The sequence below is a fragment of the Squalius cephalus genome (assembly GCF_949319135.1).
Source record: "Squalius cephalus genome assembly, chromosome: 1".
In the NCBI taxonomy this organism is placed as follows: domain Eukaryota; kingdom Metazoa; phylum Chordata; class Actinopteri; order Cypriniformes; family Leuciscidae; genus Squalius; species Squalius cephalus.
In genome coordinates, this window is record NC_137122.1 from 44,700,337 (window position 1) to 44,711,703 (window position 11,367).

Sequence of the window (11,367 nt, forward strand, 5' to 3'; positions counted from 1 at the left end):
TTCTCTCTGGAACAGACAGCCAGACTGATGCAGAGGATGGCCACATTTTTGGACAGAAATCGACCTGCGGCAGCCTCCACACTCAATGCTCAACACGGAGGAACCTGACGGTGGGGCAGCGACAAACAGGGTCCTCGGCGCTGGAGGGTTCTGTCTGGATAACGTGAAGGAAGGGGGCAGGTCAAGAGCTGGTTTAGGCATCTAAAGGGACAGAGCTTGGGGGGGATGTAAATCTAAAATAGCCGACCCCCCCCCCCCCCTCTTGTAGGCAGTTGTCTGTTGAGTGTGTGTGCAGGTGTGCGGGTTAGGTAACGGTAAGGGGCGGCACTAAGACTGTTTGAGTCGTTTGCGGGGAGGGCCTAGGAAAGGGCACTGGGCGGAGGCCAGGGAGCGGTATGCCTCGGCAACCAGGTGAGGATGAGACGCCACCATCGACTTCCACCCTGAGGTCTCCATCACATCAGACGCATGGCTGAGAGAAAGAGAGAGAGAAACATTTAGAACACAACCCTCTTCGCTGAGCTCAGCATCCCGAGGGCATTCACACTGCACTATCACGCACACCAAAAAATGGCCTTTAACGACATTTACTCTGAGTGTGTTTGTGTGCGAGACGCTGACCTCCCCCTAACCCCACCACGCTGTTGCCCCCAAACACTTGGCATTAATTGCAGCTCTTGCTCACATTGTCGACATCAGGCTTTGCGGACAGATACCCATACCACTTTCCCCAATGCAAAAGGTCACTGCACGGTCAACCATCCACAAAGAACAGGTTACAAGCACAAGCTTTCCAGAATAAATGGGAAGTAAACAAGACGGGGGGGCAAAAGCAAAAACAGCTTTTATATGAAAAAGTCTTGTGTTTGTAAATGTGTCAGTGGAAAAAAATCTATACATTTTGCTCAGGATTCATGCACTGGTGTAATCCCAATATGGCAAAAGTAGACATGACAGGAAACAATGGTGATATGAGGGGGAATGGGAATAGGACATGCTGCATGACTTAAACCCACATCTTTTGCAAGAGCACAATCTTTCTAAAGATGCACTGATATTACAATTCAGGCCAATACCTACAAGTCATTTTTTTTATGTTACGGCTGAATACCTGAAAAATGAGTAATTGAAATAATTGAACAATTAAAAATAAACACTGAATTAAAAATAAACAAACTACTAATAAACTACTAATAAATTAACAAATAAAAAAAAATAGTTTTAAATACTGCATTTAAAGAATTTAGGCACCACAACATTATAAAATACAGTGTGAAAAATAGATATTTAAATTAGAGTATGTTGTTTTAAAGATTAACTTTAAATGAGCTAGAAAACAGCAGGTAATATAGGACATGAGCATGCACTATTAAATATTGAAACCAATAAATTAGAAAAATCTCTAAAATCTCCCAATAATATGTTAAAAAATACATAGATATTATTCCTTATGATATATTGATACATCCCAATTCTTCTAGTACTTGCAATTTAGTACATCGGATGTTAATCCATTATCCGCTCCACATGATTCTGTTAATGAGTCATGTAAATGATTTTAAGACCTTTCAGATTGCCAAATAATTTTTCTTAAAGAATCTTTATAACCATTTACTCTCTATGAATACATTACACAATTTATTTCTCTTTTTTTGTGGTTTTGTCTCTCACCATTTTTGTAAGTATACTCAGCAATTATTATATAAGAAAGTACAAAATTCCCTTTAGAGAGTCTAAACTGTATGCTGTCTGTCGGAAAGGCTTTTATTAAAAAAAAATGTAAAGAAAAATTTGTTTAAATCTCGAACCAAAAAAGAACCAGATCATGAGTCATTCATTCTTGAATCTGACTACAATGGCCATGCTTTATGCTTGTAGTTGTGTTTAGTTGGAATAGAAAACATATTTCATTATATTGTTAAAAATGTATTCATTTGCAAAATTTCACTTTCTTTTCCTGAGCAGGGGGGATGGATGCTCCTGCTGGCAGTCCTTGTCCTGTGATGACTGGACAAAGTCTGGCACTGTGTGGAAAACTGCTGCACTCTGACACTAAACTCCAACATGCCACAATAAAACCATTTGAGAAGAGGAAGACGAGCACATAAACCAATAGCATAAGCAGCAAACATGAAAGCAGGAAAAGAAGGGCAGAGAGGACGAATCATTTTGGGAGAGGGTGCTGGTGTGCATGTTTATTTTCTGTGTTGCCCTTGTTATTGATCTCCCTCTGTCTCTGCTGTTGTTGTGGCGGTGGGTGTTTTGTATAGAGATGGAGAGAGAGAGAACAGAAATGATATGGCCACAGTCCAGCTTCATGCCAGCCAAGTTACTGCCATCCACAAAATGAACTCAAAATTACACCGTCCAATAAAGCTGCTGCAAAGACAGACTGAACAAGCTAGTTAAAAAAAAAGAAAAAAAAAATACAATATAGAGCACAAAAGATAAGTGTGGACTGTGGAGGTATTATATATATATATATATATATATATATATATATATATATATATATATATATATATATATATATATATATATATATATATATATATATATATATATATATATATATATATATATATATATATATATATATATATATATATATATATACTGTGTATATACTGTATACACTCACCTAAAGGATTATTAGGAACACCTGTTCAATTTCTCATTAATGCAATTATCTAATCAACCAATCACATGGCAGTTGCTTCAATGCATTTAGGGGTGTGGTCCTGGTCAAGACAATCTCCTGAACTCCAAACTGAATGTCAGAATGGGAAAGAAAGGTGATTTAAGCAATTTTGAGCGTGGCATAGTTGTTGGTGCCAGACGGGCCAGTCTGAGTATTTCACAATCTGCTCAGTTACTGGGATTTTCACGCACAACCATTTCTAGGGTTTACAAAGAATGGTTACAACCGAGGTATGCAGCAAAGCATTTGTGAAGCCACAACATGCACAGCCTTGAGGCGGATGGGCTACAACAGCAAAAGACCCCACCGGGTACCACTCATCTCCACTACAAATAGGAAAAAGAGGCTACAATTTGCACGAGCTCACCAAAATTGGACAGTTGAAGACTGGAAAAATGTTGCCTGGTCTGATGAGACATTCAGATGGTAGAGTCAGAATTTGGCGTAAACAGAATGAGAACATGGATCCATCATGCCTTGTTACCACTGTGCAGGCTGGTGGTGGTGGTGTAATGGTGTGGGGGATGTTTTCTTGGCACACTTTAGGCCCCTTAGTGCCAATTAGGCATCGTTTAAATGCCACGGCCTACCTGAGCATTGTTTCTGACCATGTCCATCCCTTTATGACCACCATGTACCCATCCTCTGATGGCTACTTCCAGCAGGATAATGCACCATGTCACAAAGCTCGAATCATTTCAAATTGGTTTCTTGAACATGACAATGAGTTCACTGTACTAAAATGGCCCCCACAGTCACCAGATCTCAACCCAATAGAGCATCTTTGGGATGTGGTGGAACGGGAGCTTCGTGCCCTGGATGTGCATCCCACAAATCTCCATCAACTGCAAGATGCTATCCTATCAATATGGGCCAACATTTCTAAAGAATGCTTTCAGCACCTTGTTGAATCAATGCCACGTAGAATTAAGGCAGTTCTGAAGGCGAAAGGGGGTCAAACACAGTATTAGTATGGTGTTCCTAATAATCCTTTAGGTGAGTGTATATACTGTAATGTATATATACTGTATGTATATATATATATATAGAGAGAGAGAGAGATAGAGAGAGAGAGAGAGAGAGAGAGAGAGAGGGAGAGAGAGAGAATACAATTACTAAATAAATGTAAATATTCCCATGATAAACATTTAATAATGGCAATATTTAATTGGATTTTTATTTTTTTTACTTTCTACTGTATTTGTAATGTGAGTCTGTGTGTGTGTGTGTGTGTGTGTGTGTGTGTGTGTGTGTGTGTGTGTGTGTGTGTGTGTGTGTGTGTGTGTGTGTGTGTGTGTGTGTGTGTGTGTGTGTGTGAAATAAAAATTGAAATACATTTAAATATTGCCATTATTTATTTTGGTGGGGCCACTGAAAATGTAGGCAGGTCAAGTAAAATCTGAACTACTGACTGGAGTACCACTCACTAGTTGATGAAGTCGACGGCCTGCGTCTTGAGCTGGTCAGCGCTGTGCAGGTCAGCCAAGATCAGAATCTCTGCTGCGTTTTCCACGGACAGACTGGTGCACAGAGCGTCCTCACACATCACCTTCAGCCGCTCTAGAGCATACTAAAGACAGAGGCATGCACTTCAATAAAAATATGCATGCTAGAGTTGGCAAAACAAAGCACGTACTATTTGCAACCAATACTTGATTATCATTTTAGCTTGCTGCTCATGACACGTGCACATTCTGGTCATTTTATTGGTGTGTCTGGCAAGAAAAATGTGAATGCATGACTGTGAAGGGGCAAAAAATGCCATCGTGGCTTTAAAAAACATCCTCCTCTGTTTGGCATATATATAGCTAAATTTGGTGTTTGTGCTTGCTTGCGCAATACTCGCCTTGTCAGCAGCAGCAAGCAGGTCGTCAGCCATCTTGTCCAGATTGGGTGCTTTGCCAGTGTAGATGAAGAACATCATCTCTTTAAAGACCTCAGCCTCCACGTCGTTTATCTCCACTCGGTTCTAGGCAGGAAATCACAGCAGAATCTGGTCAACCTTAAGATTCCTGTCAGTCTACTGACTGAGCTTTTGAAGTTTTAAGAGCTGATGTGATTGGACCTGATGCAGTTCAGGGTGTTAAAACTGTTGTAGAAGCATAATGCGTAATTGTGTCGAAATCTGTCTTTTCTGCTCATTAACAGCGAACACACCAAATTCACACGACGACTGACCTCCACCGTAGAGTGCATACGAGCACACAAAAGGACAGAGTGGCTAAAAGCAAATTAATATATAGTTCAGAAAGCCTCAATCCATTTTCTGTTCCTGCCCTGATCAATGTTCCGGAATGAGTGCTGCGAGTTTCTCTCTTCTGCCCAAGGCTGCCGGAGCACAAACTCTTCGTCGATTGTCGTGCTGGTAACAAAGGCTTTTCCGTCCCAGCCCGTCCATCACAGCTAAACTAATTAATCCAGCTACTGCTAGGAACTCCACCCCACCCACAGACACATGGCAAGGTCAAATGAAAAAGTTCACTCAAAAGAAAAACACAATTTATTAAAGGCTACTACAGAATATAAAAGTCTGTGTAGCCTAAAGGTGCGGCAACAGTCACATCTCAGGTTTTTTACATAAAGTTTTACCTCACTCCCCCTGCAGATTGGGAGTATCATAATAAAAACGAATTACAAATGTAATGTAGGATTTGAGAAAGAACCAGACCCAAATAAATTTTTTCAGACTAATCAAGAAGCAGAATTTCATAGAAACTCCGGATCTAAATCAGACAATCTGCCATTTGAGTCTGAGCAAACTAACGAACCCCCCCCGAACCGAGAGGAAGAGGAACAGCCAACTCTGAACTAAAGACAGAGTCTAATTGGTCAGAACTCCCCTGAGAGGCTGGACAAGCATTCAAGTTAAAAATCTTAGGACATGAACAAAGCATTAGACGAAACATGTAGAGGAGACATGTAGACATGTAAAAGAGCAGATGAAGAACCAGATCAAGATCAGAAGAACAGCTTCTTTCAAGCCATCTAATAACTCTCGTCTCACTTTTCTTTCTCTTACTTTGTTTCTTTTCTTTTCCATTGAGAGTTTCAGTCCTAAGTTAAGTTTTGCTGCAAAGTTCAAGGACTTCCAAAGACTTTCCATCCATCCGGCAACACACCACGTGATTGGCCGCCCAAGACATCAATCCAGACCCGACGAGACCGCCAGCCAATCAACAAACCCAGAAAAAAAACTTTTTCGAGCAAAGGACGGAATCCCCAAAGGAACGCAAAGACAAATGCAAGTAGCCTCCAGACTGAACTGATGAACTGGTGCTTTGACATAAAATTTAATAACCCACCTAAGAAACGAAAGAAGGGTTAAATAAATGATTGATGGTTAGTTCAGGTCATGTCTTATAAGTGCATATATTGATATAGCATATTGATATAGCATATAGATTTCATCATATCACTCTTAGAACTCATTATTTCCTCTCTTTCTTTCTGGAACTGGTGTGTGTGTGTGTGTGTGTGTGTGTGTGTGTGTGTGTGTGTGTGTGTGTGTGTGTGTGTGTGTGTGTGTGTGTGTGTGTGTGTGTGTGAGATATTAGTTTAATGTGTTAGAATAATCAAAGTCTTGTATGTATTTTAAAGAGAAGTGTTCTTGCGTTATGTGCTTACGAATTTAATGTCTTAAACTGCTTATCTATTTTACCATGCTAATAAATAGTGTTTTCACCATAGTTTGGATAATAATATCAGCTGCAGAGCTGATAGTTACGGACCGTTCAAGTGAACACTGGACGAGTCCCTTACAGTAACTAGGTAAAAATTACGAGGCAAAGTCACACACAAAAAAATGGAAGGCTGTGATGCTTTCTATTCTATGACCAAAACTACAAGGGGTTAGTTTGGCCAAACATAAGAATTCACACACACAGTCGTGACATTCCAACCCTACACTACCGTTCATAATTCAGTGAGTAGGATTTTATGTATCGAAATCAATACTTTCTTCTTTTTTTTTTAAAGTAAGGATGCATTTAACAGTGACAGTAAAGACATTTATAATGTTAAACAAGATTTCTATCTCAAATAAATGAGGGTGAGTAAATGACAACATAATCAAGGCTCGACATTAACGCTTAGAAGGGGCAAGTAAATACGAATTTTACTTGCCCGACCGGACAAGAAGCCTGATTAGAACGTCAATAACAAAAAAATAACTAGGGAATCACTAAAACGAGAGAATGATTCTGATTTTAACATACTTATTGTAAGTTGCGATTGATAGTGGATAATGTATTACTGACGGTAACAAGGTTGTGCACACACAATGAAACTCAGTTAACAACATATTTACCGATAAATATTCAAAATGTGGAGATATTTTTAACATGATACAGTTAAGCAACCTCACACAAGTGCTGTTTTCCTGAATACCATAATGATTGAAAATGTGACATTGATTTCATAAAACAGTTAAAATTAGGTCACTTACATTTTAGATGCAATATTGACTGTTTTTGTTCCGTTTCAGCAGCAAAAATATTTCCAAACAAAGATCACAGCAGAACAATAGCGTATCTCACAGGAACATTCAGCCGTGTTTTCATTACTGAATGATTCAGCATTTTGAACGAGTCAAAGATTCAATGACCCATTCATAAACATCAGTCTCATTTTTGAATGAATCAGTCGTTTGAAAAAATCTTTGAATGAATGACTCAATAACTCGCTCATTAAGACGGTCGCCTGCCGCCACCTACTGGCGGTTTAGTGTTATGTTTAAAAGTATCATTCTTTCCAACGTTTCTTATTTGTATATTTAAAACAATCTCATAACATTAGTTAAAGCAATTGTAATTTTTCAGTGTAAATGATTTAATTTGATCAGCCCTACCTAGGGTAACAGTCGTATAGTGTCTTATTCTAAATAATTAAATTTATTGATCAAATTTAGGAATTTAAAATGAAAGATGACGTATACATTTAAGATGGGGGGGGGGGGGGGGTGCAGATATTACAATATGCAGATTTAAAGGTACAATATGTAATATAATATATATGATATCCAAAAAACACTTGCACAGTGTTATTTCTTTAAATTGGCTGCTTACATTATGCTAAATGTTTCCAAGAGTTTGTAAATTCAGAGAAATTCACAATTTTAAATAGTCCCTTGTAACTTGTAAGCCAGTCAATGACTTAATATCCGCGTTATCCTTAGTTTCCGCTTGTACTGCCATAGTAGCCATGGCGACAGACATGGACAACTGCGTTACGTCTAGCGGCACACTGTTGTTTCATTCAAACATTATGGACCATGGCAAGCAGACTTTGGGACAAAAGGAGAACTAAAACGAGGATCAATATCAGCGTGGCGTTTTCGAGATGCCGAGAGCTACACGTCCACAACTAACTTGGACTTGACAGAGCTTCACGAGTCACGACTTGACCGGGACGCTGCTCTTGCATGTACTTTATTAGACAGGTGAGCAAATGTATTTAAAACGAATCAATGTTATATAGCTCAACATGATGAAATATTAGAATATGATCAGTATGTTATTCTCCTGTTGATCTAGCTTACTGCTAGTCTCATACAGCCAACAAACTAACACATAGAATAACATTATAACTTTCAACTCACTCAAATGCAGTTTAGTATGATAATGTAACGTTAGACCAAGTGAAACAGTGCTGCGTTACCTCACAAGTTTCATTTGTCTAATAAACTGACCCGTGTGAGTAGTAATTCAGCACTTGCGGGTAGTTCGGTAGAATTAAATGTCCTCATTCCTTTAAATCCGCGGGACTCGCGTGTGGCGCTGACATCGGTCTCTCATTAGCAATCATGCCCTGCTTCATACCACAGTCATGTTAAAAAACATGAATGTATTCACTCATCCATAAACATTATTAGATCCATCGGCATGACAAGTTCCATGATTCCGCTTATTCACTGCGTCATCAATCTACGCCTTTGTTATTGTAAGAGGTTAGCGACCCCTAGCGGCGAAAAAACAACAACAACATATTGTAGCTTTAAATATATCAAAACTGATTTAACACTGATAAGAATATTGCTTCAGAATAAATAAATTATATTTAAAAAAAAAAATAATAATAAAAATAATAATTATTAATATTATTCGGACAAGCAACTTTTTTACTCGGACAAGTAAATAAGATTCCCTTTTTTTTTCTTTTTTTTTTTTTTTTAAAGTAAACTATCCTTTTAACATGATGCATGTGGATGCACTGCAAGAGATGAAGATCGCAGGTTTTCACAGTTCCTAAAACAGCTCCACACCAACCAAAAAAAGAAGAAAAAAAAAGAAAAAGAACTTGGTCATCAAGTACTCTGGTCCACACCTGAAGCTCTGGTGTGAAAAGTCACTGAAGTATCCAGACAAGCTCATGTGCAGATTTTCAGGAGTCTTTCCTTTAGATATAAAGGGCAACTCATCTGTTTAGTCTCTCTCTGATGAGGCATTTCCTCTCTATTCTCTTGAGATTTTCTCTATTTGAGCATCAAAGCCATCAATATTCTACAGATGCCACAGCTAAATCACTGAGCCCCAACCATCATCTAGACCTGACGCACTCGCTTTCACACGTGCCTATACACAAACTGAGCCCCAGATCCCAACATTCATCTATTAACCACACACACACACACCCTTCTCTTAGCACTTAACTCAGTCTCACATATTTGCATGGACCCTCACAAAGTTAATAAGCCACACAAGCAAAAGGAACAACAGGAAATCTCACTGCTCCACAACCCCCAAAAGCAAGCACATCCTGTCCCAAAAAATGGTGCATGATGAAACTCTGGGAAAGGGGGGATATGGAGAGAATGACAGGAGGAGGGAGGCAGAGGAATACTGGATCAGCAGATGGTGAAATATGTGAATATCATAGATGATAAGGAGGAAGAGCAGGAAGTCTGTCAGGGGAAGGGTAGGGGTGTAATTTCAGGATCATTTATATACTATTGCAGTACTTAATCATATAATGAATGAGCTTTTATTTTTTATATTTATATTAGTGTCCTTTTATTATTTTGTATTTTTTTCTTTATTTTTATTTCAGTTTTATGTATTTCAACAAACTTATTTTAGTTATCGAATTACATTTTTAAAAAACATTTTTTTTTTTCATTTTAATATTATTTTTAATAGTTTAAGTTGTAGCTAACAATAACAATGCTGCGAATATATAAAATGTATTCCAAAAATTCCACTTTTTGTATTTAACAAAGTGCAGCCCTCTTGATTTACACAGGCTATCCTCATTGCCATATTAAAAAGCCACGTAAGAAAAATAGCAAATAGTGATTTATGATCGGCTATTGAAAACGAGCAGGAAGACAGTACAGTTGAGCAATTCTGTAAATGCAGAGGCATTAGATCAAACACACACGGCCGGACTGAAAATAATTCTTACTGAGAGATCACTAATAAACTTACTGTATAAAAACCACAGAATTGAGACATCAGGAAAACACTTGCATGAAAACCAACATGAAATGTAAATGGTGTGAGGGGCTCTGTGATTGTGACAGCCTAAAAGGACTGGAGTTGTCTCACTGCTTTTGAAGATTAATGAGACAAAATGGGAGAAGGGAGGGAGACTACACCCGACTCACCTTTTTACTCTCCTCCATCTCGTGTTCAAACATAGCGCTGAAAACTGGAGAACGTGCTGAGAAAGTAAAAGAGAGAGAAAAAAAGAGTTTGTTTAATACACAACACAAACTTACGTCAAAAATGTATAATAGAGAAAAACAGCGATAAGCCACTTTTTCAGCAGCATTGGTTTCAAGTATTTTCCTCCATTCATGTTCTCCGAAGGCAATTTAAAAATGTTCTTTGATAAAGAGTTCATGCTATGAGCTCTGAGAAGAACCACAACATTACAAATTTTTAAACCTTGAAAAATAAATAAAACAAATAAAAATCAGGTACAATACAATCTACTCTTTTATGGGGAAAAGTTCTGCTTTCATGAAGCTTGGCAAATGACAATCAATTCAAATTATTTGTATAATGCTTTTGTGTTGAATCATAAGAGGTATGGTGAACAGGGATTCTGAAGAAATGTTTCAGTCAACATCTAACAGCGGTTCCTCCAACAACTTGTGCCTTGGTGCAACTGCCGAACCTTTTGGCTGATTAACCCAGGGAATGGTGGCGGCTCAGACCATCCTCTCTGTTAATTCTGGATATGGAGTCAGATCCATCTAGGGCAACTTTAACTTGTTTAAAAGGACCATGTGAAGTCTGGCACATTCTTTCCCTCACGCGCACAGGCGCGCGCACACAGTCTCACACACACAAGTCTAATCACAGCTCAGACACCAGCCGATCAGCTCAGTCTCCAAGGCGATTAATGAGCACTACCAGGTACGGCCAGATAACGAGGAATCCCGCCTCACCATGAGCGACAGCGGGAGAGAGTGAGGCTGTGTGAAACCTGAACAACGCTGCCCTCTCAGACAGCATACATTGGTAGGAAGGTATTCAAATGTTCCCCTAACATAATGTCAAAAATTCTGTCTGGTCGATTTTTGAAGGCAGCACATATGCGTCTTTCGCTGCCTATGATATCCCACAATCCTGTGCGTGTGGGTCAGCAGTTAGATAAAAATAAAATAAATAAAAAATGCTGCTGGTGTGACAGAGCAGTTAAAAACAGCTAAATAGTTTACACAT

The 11,367-nt window shown here is 38.8% G+C and overlaps 1 protein-coding gene across 2 annotated transcripts in view; it reads right to left on the reverse strand.

The window, feature by feature from the left end:
* Window positions 1-238: 238 nt before the first annotated feature.
* Window positions 239-11,367, reverse strand: part of spop (speckle type BTB/POZ protein) — a 74,951-nt gene continuing 63,822 nt past the window's right edge. For both annotated transcript variants that reach the window (XM_079890663.1, XM_079890664.1), the window contains exons 8-11: window positions 10,302-10,357; window positions 4,548-4,670; window positions 4,129-4,271; window positions 239-472 (exon numbers count right to left, since the gene is read on the reverse strand). In XM_079890663.1, coding sequence (XP_079746789.1) covers window positions 328-472; window positions 4,129-4,271; window positions 4,548-4,670; window positions 10,302-10,357 — 467 coding nt within the window. In that variant the 3' untranslated portion in view covers window positions 239-327. The remainder of the gene's footprint in view (window positions 473-4,128; window positions 4,272-4,547; window positions 4,671-10,301; window positions 10,358-11,367) is intronic.